This window comes from Prionailurus bengalensis, chromosome D4, assembly GCF_016509475.1.
Source record: "Prionailurus bengalensis isolate Pbe53 chromosome D4, Fcat_Pben_1.1_paternal_pri, whole genome shotgun sequence".
In the NCBI taxonomy this organism is placed as follows: domain Eukaryota; kingdom Metazoa; phylum Chordata; class Mammalia; order Carnivora; family Felidae; genus Prionailurus; species Prionailurus bengalensis.
This window is the reverse complement of record NC_057359.1, coordinates 29099902-29123281: the sequence shown is the minus strand read 5'-3', so window position 1 is coordinate 29123281 and position 23380 is coordinate 29099902. Positions and strand designations below refer to the sequence as shown.

Sequence of the window (23380 nt, the reverse complement as noted above, 5' to 3'; positions counted from 1 at the left end):
AACCCTTAGCTGTGCCCTAGCCCCCTGGCATTTATGCCATTTCAAGAAAGTTATTACTACCCAAAGGGCTTGGCCAAGCTGAACTGCTTCTGGCCTGCTCCCCTGATTTCCAGCAGTGCCCAAAAATTGGCACCTGCCTCACAGGGTCATTTGTATTCCCAATCCATGTCTCAGACTCAAGGGGACAAGTCCCATGACCCAGTGGGGCCTCCCTGTGATATGACCATGACCTTTGTTAGGACGTGCTGGTGCTCCCTCTCATGTAATTATTCTCTCCTGGAAACAGCAAAGAGAGATTGCTGGAGAAGAAGCCCACCCCCCCACAACCCCAATCTCTTTTCAACCTGACAATTTTCATGCATCCAGAACCAGTTTTGTATCGAACTCTGAACAAGAGTTGGCAAATTTTTCCTGTCAAGGGCCAGAGGGTGAGTGTTTCTTGGCTTTTCAAAGCCCATCTGCCATTGTACTGCCAAAGCAGCCTGGACAGTATGTAAATACATGGTGTGAGATCTGCTATCTTCAGATAAAGCTTTATTTACAAAAACAGGGTGGGCTGAGTTGGCATGGCTACATGCTACAGACTGGTCACCTGCTCTAGGACAGAAGGAAGCCCAAACCCCAGGCCCCTGGAGTGAGGAAAGGTCTAAGTGTGCTGGTAAAATGTTCAACCTCCAAATCTACCTGCACCATGTCACAGAACACAGAGCTGGGAGGTCCCCGTGAGCTGGCTCAGGCCTGCTTCAGCCCGGTCCTGCCCGGAAATCTAGGATGTTCCTGAATGTGGGGCTTCTGAGTCCCATTTTGCCTGAGTTAAACTCCTTCTGAAATAGAGCGTCTCTTGAGCTGGTGGGCCCAGCCCAGCACAAACGCGGATGGTTAGGCATCACGCATGGGTGAGTGACAGGACACTGAGGAAATGAGGTCTTTAGGAAGAGTGATCCCCTCAACCAGCTTGCTCGTCTCCCCACACTGCCGGGGCTCCCCTCTGTGAATCACCACACACCCCAGATCCCATGCTTGCTAACGCTTCACAATTCCCAAGGCTCTTTTACAGCTTTTACCTAATTTTCTTTCTTTTCTTACTTCAATTTGAGTGTTTTCCATGAAGCTAATTTCAAAGAACAAAAAACTCTTCTATGGGAATGCTCCCTGACAGCCTGCTTATTATCTAACAGACTAATTTTCTGAAGTGATTTTTAAACTTTTCTTAAACGTAGTTTTTCTAACTTTTATTAAAAGTGTACTCTGGGGCACCTGGGTGACTCAGTTGAGGGTCTGACTTGATTTCAGCTCAGCTCATGATCTCACGGTTCTTGGGATTGAGCCCTGTGACGGGCTCTGTGCTGACAGTAGGAGGCTGCTTGGGATTCTCGCTCTCTGCCCTCTCTGCGCCTCTTGCACATGCATGTTCTTCTCTCTCCCTCTCAAAAAAAAAAAAAAAAAAAAAAAAAGGTGTACTCTGGAACCTCCTAAAGACCAGTTTGAGAAAAGAATTTAAGTGGTTCTTCAAGCAGACTGAACCTCTGTGTCAGGTAGGAAACACCTTTAAATTAAACAGTAAACTCTGTGGGGCCTTGCAGGAAGAGTTTGAAAAACAGAGTCTCACAGAGGAGTTACTGTGCCTGAAAAATAAATGGAATCACACAGAATGAGCAGAGACTGCTGTATATGTAAGACAAGAGATTAGTTCCAGTAACTTGGCTAATACCTTAGACTTGGCTCTGATAGCCACTGTGTCACCAACACCATACATCAGTCAAGGTCAGAGAGAGAGTCAACCATGTTGCTTCTGTCGCTGTGGTTTGGGAGCCAGGGTTTGGTTTGATGCACGTCAACATCCAAGCCTGAGCAGGCACCTATGGCTCCTGTAGGAAGCTGCTTCCCTTGCTTTATCTTTAAATGTTTAAAAATTATAAACACGTTAAGTTTGCACAAATGGAGAACCCAATGAACATGAAATTCTAGCCATTCAGCCAAATTCATTTCTGATCTTAACAGCAGCATTCAACATGGATATATTATTTTGCATTTCTCCTTTTCCCTACCTGCCGCTGTCGGGTTTGCTTGCTGAGTGCAGCCTGCATACCATCACTTAAAAACAACGGCAGGGAATGCTCCCCTGCTAATGTAAAGTCTCAGTGTGTCCCAGAAAGTCTCAAAGTATGTTAAGAGACTATGGCTTTTTAACAAGCAGGCTGTGAGAGGCCAGCACACAGGAGGGGAGGGGACAAGGACTTCTGCTGTGACACTAGACGGCCCTGCTGTGGTCCCACTCTTCCCAGCACACCTGTTTGCTCTTTGGATCTTGTACATGTGCATCCCTGACCTTGCCTCTGTGGCCCAAGTTCATCAGCACTCCACCACCACTGGCCACTCGGTGTTGTGCCTCATGGAACAGGTTGCATCTCCTTGTTTGCCTGTGTATGCAGGGTACAAGCTCAGTGAGAGCAGGGGCCTGGGCCTCATCTCAGTGCCTGGCACACAGTACACACTTGATAAACGGTTCTGAATGAATGAATCACTATTAAAGACTCAAATGCTTCCCAGTGACTTTGGAATTATAAGGCGCAGTTGGAAGCTGTAAAACGCTGTGAAGAATACCACCCATCCTATTTATGACAGGAAGTACTCCCCTTTCTTCTCAGTCCTTTTGATTTCAAAATTGACTGTTAAACGGGAAAAAGTCTGTCTGGGGAACATGATCTGGGAAGCCCATTAAACCTCATTTAGAGTTCCATTTTATATCTGTAAACAGAAAGATGAAGGCCCATGGCTTTTGGGAGTTAATAAGTCTAACACTGCAATAAATGAACCTGCTTTTTCCATTTGTGTCTGAAATTAGATTTAACTTTGCTTTAAAGTGGCTTTACGGCTGGTGACGGAGGCCTGCCCAGCAGCGCAACGGCAGGAAAGCCTCTGCAGCGACTCCGGGACAGACGGCATCTCCGACCAGCGTTCTGTTTGGGGCTGGGCACGCCTCATCCGCTCTCCCTCACGAGGAAACATGGAAGATCCTTCAGCCGTGTGGCCCTCACATCAAGACCCCTAGCACTTCTCCTTTTCTCTTGAAGAGCAGAAGTCTTTACGCGATTTTTTGAAACAAAAAGAAATGAAAAGTTTCTGCACTTGATGTCACAAAGCCAGGTGGGCAGATCCCTCTGCCCAGGGTAAAGGCAACACGGGAGGCCTCAGAGGCTCTCAGCAATTTCTCGGGGCTCCTACCAACCATCCATCACGCTCTGGTTATGTAAAACCGGTCATAACTGGTTACAGCCAAATACAACTCATGCTGAGGCAACTTGCAAAACAGAGATCCTTCAGACGGCTGTGGGGACCCCCACACTGGACACGTCCACAGAGAGTGACAGGGAGGATAAATGTACGACAGACATCAAGGATTATAAAGGAGGCAGCCCTATTCAGAGTTCTCTCGGGCAAGTTCTAACCCTTCTTGCTTCTCCTGTGGATATACTATTTGTTTTAATGAGCAAATTATTATATTATTTATATAACATATAAACATACACATAAATAATATATAAATAATAAATATTTTATATTTATGTATTATAAATTATATTATTTCTCAGAGCTGTTATTAAAAACAACTCAAGAGCCCAACTGGGGAAGGCTGTTTCAGCAAAGGGGACTACTATGGGGTCTCTTCTTTTTAAAAAAAAATTTTTTTACATTTATTTGTTTTTGAGAAACAGAGTGAGACAAAGCGTGAGTGGGGGAGGGGCAGAGAGAGAAGAAGACACAGAATCCAAAGCAAGGCTCCAGGCTCTGAGCAAGCAGTCAGCACAGAACCTGATGTGGGGCTCAAACCCACCAACTGTGAGATCATGACCTGAGCCGAAGTCAGAAGCTCGACTGACTGAGCCACCCAGGTGCCCCCAGGGTCTCTTCTTGAGGGAACTACCTGGTGTCCTGACAGCAGGGCTGGGGCAGGGCCGGCTCTGGCCTACTGCTTCCTGGATGGCAGGCTCCGCCTGTGCTCAGCACAGTGGGCTGCTTCTCCCTACAGAGGGGCGAGACGGTTGGTCTACCGAACATGGGTCCACGTGGTTCAAGGCTGCAGTGCAGCAACATGCAGACAAAGTAGCTTAGAAGAACCAGTTACACTGCCATCCCATAAGGTTTAGCTGATCTTTAAATTTCTCACACACACACACACACACACACACACACACACACACACACACACAAAACACATGCCATCATTTGCATATAAACAAGGACTCTTAAATTTTTAAACAATTTAAATCCAATATCATCTTCTCTTTGCCATCAGGTACGGGCACAAACATTCGCACGTGAGAGGCACACGCTGCCAGGAAACTGTGTGGGGTCCACAGAACACTGCCCCCTGCCTGCAGCAGCTGTCCTGGGGAAGGCTCCCTGCACACACACCCCCAGGAGAGGCTGTGTTCTGTGTGTGGTGCATAGGTACTGACAGCTCAAAGGCTACTAACCCAACCTCAACTCCTGATGTGCCATGGAACTAGAGAGCAAGGAAAGTGTCCAGGCAAGGCACTGGAGAGAAGAAAAGCGATCTGGAAAGTGGCAAAAGTGAGTCCTCTATTTTAGGGCACTTATGGGACACTTTATGTGTGAACATGGCTCATTTTATAGTTGTGGGGGAAAAAAAGGGCAGTGTCCACAAACAATACAGTGCTTTTTTGGTGTGTATTTCAGCACAGAAATATAAAAATATGTAAACTACTGGAGGTATAAAGAGCCCAGAAGAACGAACAAAACCCCCCAGTGATTTCACTCATGAGCCCTTTAAAGACAAAATCGACATGAGCTGTAGCTGGGTTTTGGGCTCTACCAAAAGAGCATTAGGGCAATGTTATCTGTAACCCCAGAAAATGTGTTCATCTCTGCATCTTGCTGAGAAAATCTGTACAGATTGGGAGTGGAGAGGTATATAGCAAGATTAGATGATGCCCCTTAAAGTTTCCATACCACAAGACCTGCTGCTGAGCACCAAATGGCCAAAAACAAAGAACAGGAAGAGACCAGGAACTTTTCTAATCAAGTCTGGCTGAGCCTATGGCTAACCACCCCTCTATTAAATGTTCCTTTCCTTTTTGTTGTATTTACAGATAAATTATAAATAGTATGAACTGATGTTAAGTGTTTATTTAAATGGTCCTTAGAAGAAAAACTGAGACTATGCCATTAAGTGGCTCACTTTTTCCTTTATCTTCATCATTTAACACATATTTCAGCAGCCCCAACATACTGTAACAATTCAAGGTAAATAAAACACAATCCCTGCCTTCAGAAACAAAAAGGAATATTCATCTAAAAAATAAAAGTCTTTCAACTCTGTCACTTTAGATCACTTTTTGAAAAGTTCCTTTATCACACTATAGCAGGGGAAACTAGTCATTGCAAGATTTCCCCAGGAAAATTCTAGAGGCACTGAACTGAATAATCAAGAAAACTCCAAGAAGGAAAGACCTAGAGAGATCTTCCTGACTTGGAAGGAAATATTCTAAAACATTGTTTCATAAACCAAATACAACAAAGAAAAAAAATATAACTAAAGAATTATATAAGAGCTCTGTTCTTTCCCACATCATAAAAGGCACAAAGTTTAAAGACAGGTATATATCTAAAGCAACTAAAGAAAATTACCCTGATCTCTTTTTTCAACTTGTACCCCACCCAGCTCTGAAAACTAGAAAAGGAAATACGATGCTGTGTCAAAGGGGCAGCTGAGTGCCCCCCCACAAGCACGGTCTTGGCCTTTTAAAAAGTGGGTATTATTTCACACTATTTATAGCTCACATCCTAAAGTTTGGGTTCATTAGCAGTTGACCGCTTGATTTGCAACCTGAGCTTAACCACATCAAGGGGCCACCAAGCCAGACCCCTTGTCCCTGCAAAAAAACTGTGACAAAAAGCCCAATGCTGGATATGGCAGATGCCAACCTGCCTTTCTGGAAGCTCCCGCCCCATATCTTACCCTGGTAAACCATCTCACTAATTATTACCACACCATTCTCACTCTCCATAATGGTCTCTTCTTTCACGTTTAATCCCAAAACTGCCTCGTGGGGCTCTGGGCCAGGATGGTGCCTCTTGACAATGCTGGTTGAGGACCTGGAGACGTCCTGGGGTACGTGTACAGAGAGCAGCCTCTGGGAGGGAGGGAGGGCAGGAAGGGTGTCACTGCAGGCGCGTCTGGGGCATGCTGAGCCCCGGCACTGGTCCTGCCCAGTGTCCCTGCACCATGCAGCTCTCACACGGCACCAGGACTACGGGGCCAGATGTCAGCAAGGCCACAGCATCTGCCTTCGTGCTGCTTAGATTGTGCGTGGAGCCAGAGCAGAAGGAGGCATGGAGTTCAGTGGATTGCATTTTAACAAATGCAACCGACAGAGCAGCCTGAGGCGGCAACAAGACCTAAGTGATCACATCTAATCTCTCCTCTAAACTGTTCTGTGTGGAAAACAAAATAGGAGTGCTTTATTTATTTTGTAGCTGGAATACTGTGGGAAAGCAAGCAGCCTAGGAAAGGGGTACTGGGAGCTCTGCATGACAGGGAACAGACCGGAACACCCTGCAGAAGAAGATGGTAACCTTGAATGGAAGGAATGTTAGCATTAAAAGGAATGGGCAGAGTCACAACTATGGATCAATTTCAGAATTCAGAGATATAACACCTTACACTAAACTTTTATTCTCTGCCCTTTTATAACATGTCAAGGTCTCCGAACCATGAAATTCTCTCAATTCATAGAAACTATGTTTTGGGCCCAAACAAAATCAGAAATGGGCACCAGAGCTGTCAGACCCTTGCATTCCTGGAATTATCCTGTCTACCTCTGGACTTCAAAGAGAGCCTGTCGTGTTTTCTGTTCAAGCAAATGAAAAATTCTCTTAGTAACGATGTATGCAAATACGTGCCCTCCCTGCATAGGCAAAGCCCACCGTGGGAGAGGGTTCAAGGGCTCTTCATCGGGAAAGAGAGGAAAGGCAGCGGCGTGGGAAAGGCCTGCAAGGTTGGATGTTTTTCCATTTGCAATCAACCTTGAATGTGTCCTTTTCAGAGCAGAGCCCACAGATGCTGGCAGGGCTTTTTCTGCACACTAGTGGTAAAACAGGTTTGCCCTTCTTTGCTAATCTGTTTCCTCGGCTTTATTTGCTACTACTACTTTAGTCATAAGTTCCTTCTTTTTCTTCCCTGTAAGAGATTTTGTTTTCACCTCTCCCAAGGTTACACTGTTTGGAGCCTCATGAGTACGATGACTCAGGATGGCCCTTACATGTTGTTAACGATCTTTCTAGCTCCTCCATGTTGTGTTGTAACCACTCATCAGACGCTTTATTAGATGAGAGGAAAAAATTGCCTTTTGTGAATCAGTTGGGGCTATAGAGATGGGGTTCTTAAATGGGGTGACTCTGCCCCCCAGGAGACACTTGGGTATGTCTGGAGACATTTCTGCCTGCCAGATCAGGGGTGGGTGGGCAGCACACCTGGTAGCATGTGAAGGCCAAGGATGCTAAAGTTCCTGCAATGCCCCGGCCACCCCACCACAGTCCAGAAGGTTGGCAAACCGTGATTCAGAGCCAGTTCTCCCCGGCATTGTACCCCGCAAGCCCACCACACCCCCAGATCAAGAATTCTGTGACCAGATGCTTAAGGGCTCCCAGCAGTTAGGTAGCCTATGTTTCTTTTCTTTCTCCCTGACAGATTAAAGGAAGGAGAGAATACAAACGTTGTCCAAGCTAAATAACATAACTTGACCATTTCACAACAAATGAGAGACTGTGAGTCTTACATGAACACACATTACGTTAAAGCCATGGATGCTCACAGACGTTTTCTCACAGCATGTTGCTGATGGTCCCATGAAGAAGGGGTTCATGGCTCTACTTTAATCCTGAGAAGGTGGAGGCACAGGATCGTCGTCCACAGTCCGCAGGGCGGAAGCAGGGGAGCTGGTGAGGACCCCGACATCACCTCATCCGGCATTTTTCAAACTGTGGCTGGCACCCATTTGGTGGGTCATAAACTAAGTTTACGGCATCACAATGCACGTTTTAAAAGAAAACAAAATAGGAAATTTTTTAATAGACAATGTAAGAGTAAAACTGGTTTTGTGAAACTCTTTTTGCCAGTTGGCTGTGGTCATTCAAGCGGGAACACCTGATGTCTGGTCCCGGCTACAACTGTGCGGACACGAAGACGGAACCCAGCAGGGGGACGACTTGGCTGTGGTCAGCAGCCTCTTGGGGGCCTGGCACTTGAGTGTAGCTCGTTCCTAAGTCAGTGTCTTGGCCAGTACCAGATGCTCTGCGGGGGTGTTAAGAGGAGATCATGGCATGGAGAGTGGCTCCTGAGGTCAGGAACAGGCGCCATCCTTCCCTTCGTGTGGCCAGTCATGGGAGCACATCCAGGGAGACTGAGGGCTAGCGCCCAGCTGTCCCATTCCAACCTAACCCAGGAGACCTCTCCTTTCAGCCTTCAGTACTTCCCCAAACGCAATGATGGGGGGAGCTGATGCTGGTCATGGCCTCTCGCAAGAATTAATTTTCTGGCTCAATCTACCAACTGAAGCACCAGGGCAGGGCATGACACCTTGGGGACCTTTCTAACGTCCCCCACTCTTACCTAAGACAGATAAGACACTGAGTTGCTGATTCTGAATTTCCTGAAAGTTCATCGGAGGTGTGCCCCTAATTTTGAAGTGCTTGGCTGTAGTCTGTAGGAAGAAGTTAACTTTGTGGCGCCTGGGTGGCTCAGTCGGTTGGGTGTCCAACTTCGGCTCAGGTCATGACGTCACAGCTCGTGGGTTTGAGCCCCGCGTCAGGCTCTGTGCTGACAGCTCAGAGCCTGGAGCCTGCTTCAGATTCTGTGCCTCCCTCTGTCTCTGCCCCTAACCCACTTACATTCTGTCTCTGTCAAAAATAAATAAACATTAAAATTTTTTTTTTAAAAAACCAAAACACTTGTTTAGAAAGAAGTTAACTTCCAGGTCAGTTGTGGGGCTCTTGGGGAGAAAGGTCCCAGAGCCACCTTGCGTGGACCCTCACCTCACTACCACAGCAGCTATTTTTACACTTTTGAAGGACCTGCTGAAGAGGGCAGGAAAGTCTTCACTTAGAAAGGAACTTAGAAAAGATCTTTTGTTTCAAGAATCAGTTAAAACTTGTATTTTTAAACTTCCATAGCTCTTTATTTGGGCCAATATGGTCAAAAAGTGTAGACATCATATTTCTGTGAACTAAATTTTCCCTCAGCTCATTTTCCATCTTGGTTAAAGCAGCCCCACAATAAGGTTAGTAGTTTCGGTAGCTAAGGATGTAAAAGATGGGTGACCCTTGTACTCAACGATACTTTCCAGGCTAAGGAAGGCAAACATTCCCCCACCACCAGTGCCCGTTTCAGATGGTGGCAACGAGAGCGGGCAGGCAAGGCACAAAGTGGCCTAGGAGGACACCCATGACTGCCCAGCTTCCAATCTCATTTGTACTCCGGCGCTATTCCTGTAAGACTGGGAGCAGACCCGTGTATTCACGCCACAGGTGACACGGGCACAGGGAAGTCAGAAGGCCGACACCCACCAATCTGACACACAACACCCTGGTGAGCAGACGGCACCATGCTCGGAAACCCTGACACACAGAGCAGACGCTCTACCACAGCTGACACACAGAAGCTGCACAACAGGCACCGACACTGAGCTACCTGGAGAGAACAATGAGACACAGACTTCCTCGTGGGCCTGCACTAGGCTGTCCACACACAGGGAAGGAAGGAGGGAGGGGCCGAGGAGGGTGACAGCGAAGAAGCTGAAGCAGCTACTGAACAGAGGGGTCCCATTTGCGGCAAGACAGGCGCCTTAAATAGGTGAGAATCTTCTGGTGGGATGCATCAAGGACGTGCTGTTCTGCCAAAAAAGGAGGGTTGCAGTGATCAGGGGCATGAACAGCTGAAGACCCCACTGCCGCAAGCTGTGGAAACACTGTAGCAGCAAAGCCCGGGGAAGTGGGCTCCCCTGTCCAAGACGACTTCACACATATGCTTTCAGGAAATAGGCCTGTTCAAGAATAAGGGGAGACACCTTGGAAACATGGGGGATAACACTCCCTGCTGTGGGCCATAGAGCCCGGCAGTTCCTGGGGCTCAAGTCTTGATCCCAAGGTCACAGCACCCTGAACAAGGATCACGGGGCTTTAGCCTACACTGCTCCCGGGGAAGCCCATCCAGAACCCTTTCCCACAGGCGTGCTCCACACACAGCCTGCCACACTCAAGTTCCGCCAGCTTTCCACCAACTGCTATTTACTACATGTTTAAAAGCCCCAATAACAACCAAAGAGGACTATCCTTATTGATCTAGGTCAAGGAGAAACACTGAGAATAAAGTCAGAATCCTCAAGCCCTTCCAACCAAATAACAATTCTTTCTCCCATGAAATGTTCTGTCATTTAAAATAAAGGCAGATGGTTATTCAACTAAATTCCTGCTAATCAATGTCACAAGAAATCACACTTAACTAATGAAGTTTCTAGAAAACACCCTGGTTGGCCAAAATCCTGTTGCTTTTCTGGTTCTGAGTGACATTTCAAGGAAACTTCACAGTGAGACAAGCTGTCAGCATAACCAACTACATGCCAGGACCTCAGAGAACCTGGGGAGGGGGCGAGGCGAGGGCACATTGTTAGAAAAAAATCCCAACCATGCACCACGGCCCCAAGGCCCTCCTTGATCTGGCCCCTGCCCACCCCTGACCTCAGCCCTGCAGGCCTCAGCACAGGGGTCAACAAACCCCGGATAAAGCAGGCCAGATCAGCCTGCAGCTAGGAGCGGTGTGTATGCTTTTAAATGGTTTTTAAAAAGAACAACAACAAAAGGAGTATCTTGGGACATGTGATAATTATATGAAATTCAAGCTTCAGGGTTCACAAAAAGTTTTACCCGTGCACGGCACATGTTTGTTTACATGCCATCTACGGCAGCTTTTGGACTACAACAGCAAAGTGGAACAGCTGCAAAAGAAAGCGTATGGCCTGAAATATTAAATATCTCCTTTACAGAAAAAGTTTGCTGACCCCTATCCTAGCACATGCCGAGTTCACACCTTTGTACTTGTGGTCACCCCTGTATGGAAATCACCCCTGGCCCTTGGGCTTGATATGGCCAGTTCCTTCTTGTCCTTAGGTCCTGGCTCAAATGTCACTTTCTCTGCGTGGCCTTTCTGGAGTACTCTATCTAGAGACACCTAGCCCGGCTTCATCCTGTGTATCTCTTGCATAGTTCTTACCTGAAATGGTCTTATTCATTTACTTATGAGCTGTCTTTCCAGAAGACTATAAACTTCCTAACGGTGACCCTCGCTGCTCATGACCACTGCTGTCACCCTAGTGCCTGGCAGAGCTAAGTATCTGCAAAGAGCAACAGGGACTGCACTAGTTATACAAACGGACTAAAGCAGGCCTCAGGCCCCAGGATCTCGCCAACAGAGACCCAAGCTGGAAAGCCTGCCCTGGCTTCAGGTATCCTGGTTTATAAGTTTTGTGAGATATTGTAAGTAACCAAATTAAACCTGCCCTACTTCTCATAGGTTTAAGAGGTTACAGGTAACAACTTTGTTGAGCTGTAAGTGAAGAACACGATGTGTTTTATGCCAAAAGGAAGGGGGAAAACAGGGTCTCCCACCTCCTGGCTTCCGGGCAGAGAGTGACAGGTGCCCGGCGCCTGCTGTGATCCGCCTGCCCTTGCCTTGGCCGCTGCCGGTCACAGGGGCCTGGCATTTCAGCAGCATTCAGTTCTGATTAAAACATAACCTCATGCCTATAAATAAAAACGTCTTAAATACTAATTAAAAATAACACGCTGGCATTTGGAAACTCCCATAAGCAAAAATATAAGAGCTGAAATAAACAGCAACCGTTGCACATTGATCTGTGCTCAGATGGGTAAAAAGCTACATGGGTCTTCTCTGGAGTTTTCGATTAATTCCCGAATTTATGGGGCTTTAAAATGCATAACAATGTCCATCTTACCTTTTAATCTAATAACGAGGGGGCTTTTCTCAATTTACTCCATTTTAATGACTGTAATTAGTTTTAATAATATTTTATTTAACCCAACGTACCAAAATATCATTTTGACATTGTATAAAACAAGAAGAAATTATTAATGAGATAATTTGCTTTTTTACACACTACGTCTTCAATATCCAGGGTGCATCTCACGCTCTCAGCACGTCTCAGTTCACGACAGCCATGTATCCATTACTCAAGAGCCACACGTGCCTGAAGGCTGCCACGCTGGCCTGGACGGTTTTTAAATGTTCAGTTATTTCAACCAGACACAAACCAGACTTACTTGCATTTTAAGGGTTTTACATAAAAAAGCTTTTCTCTTTTTGATTGGGTGCTTGTTTTTTTCTTCAGATGACTTACTACAATAACTATTTACTATTTTATATATAAAAACTCCTGGAATTCACCTTAGGATTCACACTGCATTCTTCACAATAAACTAGAAGATATTATGAACCACATCATATTGCTTTCCACAAGCATCCGATTTTGCTTTTCAAACCACGGCTGTTAGATTTAGTTTTCATTTCCTTCACACATGGCTCCTTTCCTGTCCTAACTGAACATGACCGAGAAGCTGTGGCACATCTGAGCCAAGTTTCCTTAAACGTGCTGCGGGATGGTGCACATCGTGCACAAAATGACCGCCTGAGTTATAATTCAGAAACACCGCACCCTGTCTGCTCATTCCTTTAGGAGACTTATTCGAATCATCCTCATGATTTGAGAAGTAAAAAGGGAAAACTTAGGACGGCAAGATACTCTGGTGAAATGAGGAGCAGAGGCCCCCTGCTGGAGCAAACACAACCGGGGGAAGAGCTTACGCTCGGCTCCAAGTACCTGCTCTTCATCATAACCACACAGCAAGGATGCTGCTGATGGAAACAGAAGCTTTAGCAGCATGGGGGCGATGGGACCACCTCTCTTCCCCAACAGCGAGGGCCCAGCGTCTAAGCTCCAAGAGCGCTCCTGGTTACCTCTGCATCCTGCTGGGTAAGGCGATATGCCCTTTCAAGGCTTTGAAGAGTCCGGGGGTTCAAAGTCTTCTGCTCCAAGAGATGCTCCAGAAGTAAGACAAGCTGGTCTGGAAGGAGCTAAAGGCAAAACCGAAAAGCTTGTGTAAAGACTACAAACTTGACCTTGGTAAAACCTCAGGGCTTACACTGTGTTCCCAAAGACACTGCATTCCGGGGCCTGATTAAGCCCTATTCTCCATGGCTTTTCATGTCAGTTCTAAATTTAGAGCAGATCAAAAGATCTGGTGTTTATCTTTTTATTTTTAGGTTGTACAATGTGATTTTTTTTAAAGGTGTGCAACATGACAATATACATATACACTCTGAAATGACAAAAACTGTACTTATCTTAATAAAACAATATCATGGTTTATTAAACCTCTTTCTTTTTGGCATATGCCAAAAAATGCCATTTAACCTAGGTAAAGATTCAAGAAGCCATCTGATATTAAAAAGCAGCTTTCAGATTTCCTTTGTTATCCCCTAAACATTGCAAATGTACACCAAGAAATAAAAAGCACATAATGGAGAACCATATCTCACAATCCTCCATTATAAAAGTTGTAAGTTTATTATTCCATCAAAATTTTAAAATGATTGTACACGTGATTTTACACATGGATGTACGTATGTATGTACACACACATACACACACAAGGTCACCCTTATTCCTGAGTTTTTCATAAGGATGGGTCAAAAGAATGGTGTTTAATACTTAAAGGCAAGGAGAGAATGTTTTTATGCAACATAAAAGCAACAAAAACTAATTTGTGAGCAAACGATATTTGTGAAATCCAAGGAAAAATGTCTTTATTCAAAACTGAACCGCACGCAATGCCTAGATCAGCCTCTATCAAAGAGCAGCACTCAAACAAAGGAGGAAAAATTAATCTCAGATACATCTTATAGGAACTGAAAAATATCCATTCTAAAGTCAAGGTTTTAAAACTATTATGAATTCCATTATTCTCCACATTAAGCTGCCCTGCCTCCTTGCTTGCACCCAGATAATCCCTGTCAGCAAACTCGATCTTGTCAGTGTGCAAGTCAATGCTAGATCAACAGCATGTTCATACCACCACCTGGATGTTAATCCCCACTTTCTGTTACTTTAGAAGAAAATTTAAAAATCATTGGCTTCTCTAGCTACCTTTCTGCCTTTTTGTCCCCAAGTGGCACTCCGCCCTACCCTCACTCCCAAACACCACATACACTTGCCCAAAATGTACGTGGAAGAACATCAAGCAGCTTTGCAAGCATAACATTCACCAGGCAATTCCACAAGGAAAGCATTTCTTGTATTTTCTCACTATGCCCATCTAAGTGATAATAAAACTCCCACTTTTCCTACAGATAGACACAGAAGCACATCACTTGATTCCTTGGCATTTGTATTTTACAGCAGCGCTTCATCTACCTTAGAGTCATGCTGTGGATCCTCTCTCAGGCTGACAGGATCAGAACAAGGTGCCTTCAGCAAGAATAGAGGGTTACTATTCTCACTGACCTGTGAGGTCCTGTAGGAAGACTCAAAGAATAGCTAACACTTCATTTTCCTTCATTATTAAATCATGTGCCTTTAAGATGTTCCAAGGGATCAAATCACTACGTAACAACAAGAAGTAAAAATGCCAGTTTTTCATTTTTTATAGTTTCAGACACGAGACTTTTATATTTTCAAAAAATTTGTTTCTAAAACAGCCCAAATCCAGGACCACCAGCCTCTAGGGAGCCTCCTCACCCACCAGTTCACACCATGAACAATTTCCTTAGGCCCTGCATGTACCCAGGCTCTGTCAGCCCTCCTTCCCACCCACACCATGCTGCAGCTCCCTCTCTGGATCCTTCCTTCCCCCATTCTAAGAAGGGCTCTTCCCTAGTGGAGGCTAATCCTTCAGCACTGGCCTTGAGTACAACCCCTCAAGTCGCCTTAGGTCAACTCCTCAATTGTCCTCCTGCATTTGAACCCTCTTCAGACAGCTGGCCTTTCTGCCCCATCAGGGTTCCCACCCCCTCACTACCTTCCTTTACAAAGTGTGCCCCAGTGGCCCCCACCTGGCGGTGACCTAGCCTGGCATCTGACTCTGTGGGGGCTGTGGAGGGGAGAGCCCCAGACTGACTCAGGGGCCCATCCAGCCCTACACTCCCTCCCCCCAAAAGGCACTCTCAAAACTGGTCCACAGCACTTCCACAGCTGGCCAACACCAGGAGCAATGGCTTCGTGTCGAGGCCACTCTGGATACAGGAAGAGGGCTTCTGGGGAGGGGCCCACCTGATACAGCATAGAACACTACTCATCAGCTGGGGGTGTGGGATTTGTTAGCTAACTAAATACAGCAGAAACTAGCCTGCCAATTTGCAGAGTTACAGGGAAGGAAAGAGAAAGAAAGAAAGCATCTCCTTATTATGTGCACACACGTACAAAGAGGCCTATTGTTACAACTCAAGTCTGGGATTTGGTTTAAAGTACAGAGACCCACGGAGGAAAAAACCCTTGAGTAAGACGAGTCGCTTGGTCCTTAACTTACCCCCAACTGGGTTTAACCAACAAACACAACTCCAATTTACAAATGAAGAATTACTAACGTGAATCTATCAAGATACCTGGATTCACACTTTTATATCTCTCGCAGTTTTCTTCTGAGCAGAAAGGTCACACATCCACACAGAAACAAAACCACAAGGATCACTGAAAGCTTTTGTCCTCTCCAAATTTTCCTCAATGGAAAAATATTTAAAGCCAAGCCCCCTGCTTTAAGACAGACGGCGGAGATGGATTAGGGAGAGGTGTGTGTGTGAAACCTTCAGGGCTCTCTAACACGTTTCATTTCCTCTAACTGGGGAGAGGCACAGAGCAAGCTGCACACCCCGCCAGGGAGCGCCCCCTGCCTCTGGCCCCTACTGATGAGAGAGCAGGCAACGAGGGCCCACACAGAGACTTGAGACCATTCCTAACACAGGGAGATCTGCGAGTCCTACGCTTCGGGATGGACTCTTCTAGATGACTCTCCCTTAGTAAACAACCTGTTTACTAAGCCGAGTCTGGCTTTCAGCTGCAGCTCTTCTAATTCACCAGGAAAACTGTAGTTTCTAAACAATGGGAAAACTAGAGAAAACTCAGTAATCAAATGCTACTTTAGTACACAGACAATAAAACTGATCAAAGGTCTTTCATTCACAAGTAAACGTGACATAATTTTTTTACATGACATTACAGACACTGAAGCGACGATATTAAAGCAAAGATGTGGTAAGTTGTTCACTTTAATACAGTACATTTCCCATTGTAAAATCAACATTTACTCCCCGTAAAGCCACCCTACAATGAGAAAGAAGTACTACGTAATAAAGCGAAATGTTTTGCACAGCAGTTCAGAGCTCACACACCAGCCAGTGCAGTGCTGGGCACCACTGGCCCGGCAGCTGGTACGGGAGCACTGGGAAACGTGGCGTGGGTCACTCCACTTCCACCCACGTACAAATCAAATCAGATTTCACGTGATTTCTAGGCCAACTGTGCTTTAACGCAGCAGTGCTGAGAGCTTCCGTTGCACTACGAGGTAATTAAGAAAAATAAAGTACGTGTTTCAGAGCGTTATCTCCTGAGAAAGCAGCTCCTCTAAACATTCTGAAAAGAACTTGCCTTTACTTCTGAGGGTCTAATGGTGCTTACACCCACAGTTCAACAGTGACAAGAATAGAAGGTCCTTTCCTTTTGCACAAACAAGGAATTCACGACGGGGTAATTATTTTTTCCATAGGGAAACTGGCTCGGTATTTTAAAAATTCATCTGCCACAGAAACTCCGACAAAATAAGACTATGGGGTGCCCGAGTCATGTGCGTACTTTGTGTGCGAAAGAGAACTTCGCAGCACTGTCAAACTTACTCAAATACAAAAAATAAAACGGTAAAGGGGGGTCAGTCAACACAAATGCTGTTTGTTAAGGATTTAAAAGTCTGTGTTCGTATTTTAAAGAGAAAGGATTCCATAGTTGTTAATTACCCAGAAACGTACAAAGAAAAAAGGAGTCTACCTGGTATTTTCCCAGTCAACTTAAGAACTGAGGCAAGCCACACAACTCGGAATGGTTTTAAAGAGTTTCCACACAGGCTCTTGGAAAGAAAATATGAATTTTCCTAACCCACCCTCCTAGTCTACAAGCAGCACAAAGCAAACAAACCCTGACTCTTCCAGAAGCCCCTTACTGCTGTCACAGGGACATCACTCACTCCTGGCTCCCAGAGGACCACCCACGCAACTGAGCCCCTCCACCATTTCTTCCATTAGCAGGATGCAGAAAAGGCCAGCTTGCCTCCTAGATCAGAAAATGTCACCAATGCGTCTCACTACTGACCTTCCAGAGGCAGGAACCGACACAAGGAACCCGGTGCCACCAACGTCCAAGTCGCACCGCCTGCACCCCTTCAAAAGGAAGGGACCTCCCCTCCCGGCCCAGCTGGCCAGGTTGCAGCCGCACACGAAGGAAGTCTCTGAGAGGCTCCCAGGCAGGGAATGAGCCTGGGACTAAGGCAGCCACCGACTGACAGTGGCGTGAGTTCTATTATTACCCCATTATCACTCTGGATCTGTGCCTAAATGAAGCATGCTTCCTCCCTGCTGCCATTTCCTTTTATCCTGGCTGGAGACTAAAAGCGGATCAATGGGGGCAATACATATGATGTCACTTCAATTTACAGCAACAACCTCCCTCCTTCAGTGTGTCTGAAATACACAGAAAGATCAATTCTTCCCAAAAATGGTTAAAAAATGCTTAGGGAGCATTCTTCTTCCAGAAAAGCATTCTCTGCTATATTTGTCTATGTTACTACGGCAGGAACTGTTTACACTGAACAAAAACAGAAGAAATGGGGGAGGGAGAAAAATCTCAAATTCTCCTGTATGCTGGAGACTTGCTGGCTGAAATTCAACAGAAGCAGGGTCCAACCAGAATTGAAGCTGTTGACCTTTCAAAGTCACAGGCTCTGGGGTGTAGGGGCACAATAGAGACAGCAGTTCTCTGGCCTTTGGATTAAAAAGGTAACTCATAGATATAAAAAGTCATTTTTGTAAGATTTCTCCACAAGTCCACCAAATTCCTTTCCATTCTTCCCAGAAAACTCACACCACACTACATAGCCTCAGGTGTCCCCACAGTCCAGAGCGAGAACAACAGTGCCCCTTCATGCACTTTTCTAAGGGCAACAAGGGACTGACTACAGGACACAAAGATGGAGACTTAAGTCAGCTTTCAGACGGTGCTCTGACCCCAAATGAAACAAAATAAATAAAAATCTCTAAGTTGTATAAATTTTTGTAAGATGATTTTTGGAAATGGGTAAGATTTATACTAAAAAAAAAAAAAAATCCTCAAACCATAAATGCTCCTTCTCTACAACCCCAAAAGACACACAAAATCGTAAGAGTATCAGAACCTTGGTGAAGTTGACCTTATAGACTCCAGACACTGGGCAGGACTATGGTCTTCACACCATTAGTATATAATCTTCCTTCATCTGTCACTTTTTTTTTTTTCCAGTTTATTTATTTGAGAGAGAGAAAGGGCGCGCACGTGTGTGTGAGTGCGTGTGTGCGCGTGCGCGAGCAGGGGAGGGCAGAGAGACAGAGAGAATTCCAAGTAAGTTCCATACTGTCAACGCAGAGCCTGACACAGGTCTTGATCCCATGAACTGTAAGATCATAACCTGAGCCGAGATCAACAGCAGATACCCAAATGACTGAGCCACTCAGGCGCCCCTCTGTCACCTTCTTAATGATAAACGTTGTTAGCTGACAAAAATGAATTATGTAATAACATTTACACAGGAAAGTCTCTGCCTAAGAGCTTTTATCAACTAAAGTATCATGATAGAATTAAAATATTTCTAGTTTAAACTGGTAACTTCTGTAGAGGAAAAACAATTGGCTTGAATTTCTGCTGAAAAACTAAAAACAAAGCCTACAAAAGAAAAACCATCCCCTACATGCTAAAGCAAAAACTGAATACATTTTAAAGAACTGCCAAATTTAAGAAAAGAAGTCATAGTTCACATAATATTGGGGACATGAACTTGATTTACCAACAAATGAAAATCACCAAATAATTAAAAGCAAAAATAATTTCCTTCAAAATAAGAAAGCAATCTATCTATAAATAAAAATTCATATAGCACAGTTTTGATTGTCAAACATCTTTTGGGAGTAGGTCTGTGGTCAAATTTTAATAAGAAAATTTAAGCAGAAGCAACTGTTCATATAATTCATTTCACACCAAAAAAAAAGCGTATTTACTACAAAACAAAAATACAGTAACTCCCCTCATACACATTTCATGCCATCTTACCACATTACGGGAACAGTTCCATCTTATTCTTTTTAACAGCTGCATACTACTCCATTATGTGGTTATATACCATGGCCACAATCTGATGTACAAAACCAGCTGACAGTTCTCATGATAAAGGTACTTGCATGCTGGACTTTAGGGGGTCATAAAATCATATGCAACTAGAATTTTGAGTTAGAAGCTATTACTATGTACAAGTTAGGCACTCTAGCTCATAAAACACATGCACTTATTCAAGACAAAGACATCAGTTATTCAAGACAACATTATTAATTTAAGTGAGACAATTAATTCCAAGGAAACAAAAAGATTTCTGTTAAAAAAAAAAACTGCAAATGCAAGAAAAGTTAGAAGTATCCTCTGATACTTTCAAGTGTTCCAAATTCTTTAGAAAGCTTTATGAAGCCCTATACTGAGCATGCCACTGTTGTCATGCCAGAGTGAATAGACTGCATCACTTAGGAATTTACAGTTTCTTCTTCACGAGTGAGGATTTTTTTGAGAAGCCTAAAATTCAGATCAGGAATGGTCACCCTGTGGCCCCTTTGGTTACTGATTTGGCAGGTTCCTGGGTAGGGGAAACAGACATAAAAACTCCTAAGCACTCTGGTAAAATTCTGGTAATTTTCAACATTGAGTGTTTACAAAGATTTCTTTTCCAAAATATATAATGCCATAAATGATTAACGTACATGTTTATAAAAGCTGTGAGAGGATTGCATTTTATGTAATTTAAATAACAGGCTTTATGTCAGCATATAGCCTGGATAATACTTTGATAAAAGTTGGTGACATTAAGTTAGCACATGAAAATGTGACTCTTATATAATGTGTACACATGAGACTGACTTACGCCAGTAAATTATATCAGATACTATTTATTTGCTAATGATGGTGTCTGTTTTAGTCTCTGTGGGGTCACTTTTGGAGGTACGACCCCACCCATGACTCAAAAGTACAGTACATGAACTGCCTGGTCTTGGTCTTTTCCCTTTTTTCTGCCTCCAGCTGAAGCGAACCGTTTTTCTTAAGTCAAAAAACATTTCCCAATTTACTTAATAAAGAGAAGATCTACTTTATGAAGAAATTCAATACCGCAATCTAATCTAAGCACTGAAATGCATAAACGATTGAAGCACGTGCTCTAACAAAGCCTGCACCTGGAAACTGGGGGCTTCTGTGAAGAGGTTCAGTCAGTACAGGCAGAATCTCTAGCACTAGTGTCACAAGAAACCTGTTGGCAACCCTCTACTCTTAGTCATAACAACAATATTTGAAAATAACCCAGATCTCAAAAGTTCTGATTTCAACGTTACTATATAAAGATGAATGCTAGCACCGTTAAATATAAGATGTTAGTTCTGTGCAAGCAAACGGCTAGAATTCTACAACCTTGAAATGCTTTCTGTATATAAAGCATTGCATCAAACAGCTGCACGCTCAGATTTTTATGTTGTCATTTACAACACAGATGAACTATCAAATACGTTCAGTTTTTCCAAGAGAAAAAAGCAAACAGTAATTTCATTCAAACCGAGAATTTTCTTCCCATCTTTCTCTAACTTCCTGCATTACCCCTCAAATGTCAAAATCAGATAGTCTGTGGAACATTATTTATTACAAATTAAATACTTTAGTAAATAATAACTATCAACTTTAATGCCTCTTTGTAACATTTGGTTGAATATATTTCAGCCCTATGTTCCTGGTAAAGAGTGATCGATCTATGTAACATGCACAAAAGGTGTTCATAAGTACAAATATGTAACCCTTAGGAACATTCAGTCTAAAAACATACTTTATCCTCTAAACAAGTAGTTAGCAAATGGGGGGGGGGGGACTTAAGTTACTGAAAATATTCTCTTCAGTATTTTATGGACAAAAATAAGATCCTTATAAGTTTAATCAAAGAATAGCCGAGTCCAAACAAAACTATATTTTAATTTCCGTAAAAAGTCTAATAAGGCAACTCCTTTCAGACTGGAACCGACAGTGCTCATTTATTGCGCCATCTACCCCAGGCCTGACATGCACATGTTTATCAAATTTAAACAAAGGACTTAATGTACAATGTAGTAGGTGGAGTAATATAGTAAAAATGATGGCAAGAATGGTTGTCAGTCAACGATTTGGTGATTTAAATCTATTACAAAAAAAACTTACAGCTACAAATGAAAATTCTAGCCAGGAGTGATTCTCATGTCTAACCTAAAACAAATCCAAAAAATACAGACATTCAAATACATCAATTTAAAGAGTTTTTTTTTAAGCATTCTGTATAATAATAGACGTGGTAGAGGATTCTTAAAGGGTAGAAATGCCTCTTCAACTGTAATCGACTGTATTCAGTGAAATGATGGCTCTGTAATGTTCTTAAAGAGCTAAAAAGTAAGTTACGCTGTATGAGGAATTGCAATAACCCGTTCTGCTCTACGTGCAAAAACTTGATAGCATCTCTAAGAGAAACCTGCCTTTTGCTTTCCAGTCTCCTTGTTAAAACTTGCTATTCAAGATTTTTTTCAAATTAGAAAATTACCTGCCAAAAAGAAAGTAAGTCACAAAATCATTTTAGAGACAATGACACATATGAACAAGACTTTAAGGTGAGAAAGAAAACAAGAAACAGGAGGAGGGAGAAACCAAGTCAACCACTGGCCTCAGCTTACAAACCGACTCAGGCACAGAGGGACACACACATTGGTGTTTTTAAAGTGCAGAACGTAATTTATAAACCAATTTCATCTTTGGGTGTTTATTCTGGTCTAGAATGCTCACATTCCATTACTGCTAGTTCCTGCCCTTTCTTCTTCCCAGGCATGTAGTCAAAACAACAGAAATATCTTTTATTTTAAATACTTTATTTTCTAATGGTCTTTCTATATTTTCTACCAAATTCAAACTAAGCATGAATTTAGCCACATGCCTACAATGTGTTGCGGTTTCTGTCATGAAGTTGACATGACACATATCCCTAAATATACGTATAGCCAACCACAAGTAAGGAGGCATTGTGGCAGTGGGAGGCAGACAAGGGTGGGGAGCCAGACTGCGTGAATGACTCTGGGGCAATGAAACAAAAAGTTATTTTTACCTACTAAAAATGCGTTGAGAGTACAGTTCAATGGACTGTCCAATGTCTCAGGGTTATTTCACAGAATGTATATACAGCACACGAATCAGATTTCACTCAAATTCTGTATACTTCTGGATTCAAGTCCAGACATTTTATATCCACGACTAACTGAAAATTTTTATGAAGAATAAAGGATGAACTGGTTAAGGGTCACTTTGACACTTACAGCAATTCGTATTCTTGAAAAAGATGTGGACTTAAGAACTTCAAGAGAAAGAAAGGTAGAGAACAAGTTTCACATACTTTCAAGAAATGTTTACTTCATTTTTAACTTCTTTTCCCCCTCCTCCATATTAACACCTGAGGGAAGCGACAACCCTAGAGGTCAGAGCTCTATATAAAGAGAAGGGGATGTTTTGTGGTTGCACATCATGTAAGAAGGTGAAACAGTGAATGGGAAACAACAATAAAACCACACGGACACCATCGATGCCAGATTTGTTCACACCAAGTTGCATGCTCTGTACAAATGGTCAAGTAATTCACAAATTAATGTACTTCTCATCACAGCAGAAACTATTCCCAACTGAACAAGTAGATTAAAATAGTAAGCTTAATAAAAATGTTCTTTTGGAGCAAAATATCCACTTTATCACTAGGAGAGTTCACACACTATAATCTTAAATCTACTGTGAGCTCCAGCTGGGACTTGAGGCTCGCCGCCCCTGAGGGGGGGGGGGGGGGGTTGCAGCCTGAAGCTGATATGGGAACAGGAAATCTGAAATGCGGCCCTGTTTCCTGCCATGGAAATATGTTCTCATCTGAATTCAAGTACTGGAAAGTCAATCCAACAGAAGTAAGTCTTCAAAGA

The 23380-nt window shown here is 43.7% G+C and overlaps 1 protein-coding gene across 13 annotated transcripts in view; it reads right to left on the bottom strand.

The window, feature by feature from the left end:
* LOC122475127 (aminopeptidase O (putative)) overlaps positions 1 to 23380 on the bottom strand; it is a 343878-nt gene that overhangs the window by 11013 nt on the left and 309485 nt on the right. For 5 of the 13 annotated variants that reach the window (XR_006295097.1, XM_043566824.1, XM_043566826.1 and 2 more), the window contains exon 14: positions 13052 to 13168. The exons of 2 other annotated variants lie outside the window; for them this stretch is intronic. Coding sequence is in view for 8 of the 11 variants with exons in the window: in XM_043566824.1 (XP_043422759.1) it covers positions 13052 to 13168 (117 nt within the window). In the remaining 3 variants the exon portion in view is untranslated. Of the gene's footprint in view, positions 1 to 1711; positions 1897 to 1929; positions 2421 to 3813; positions 4025 to 5323; positions 6159 to 13051; positions 13169 to 23380 lie in introns of those variants that run through there. 6 more of the 13 variants (XR_006295098.1, XM_043566832.1, XM_043566828.1 and 3 more) reach the window with 6 other exon arrangements.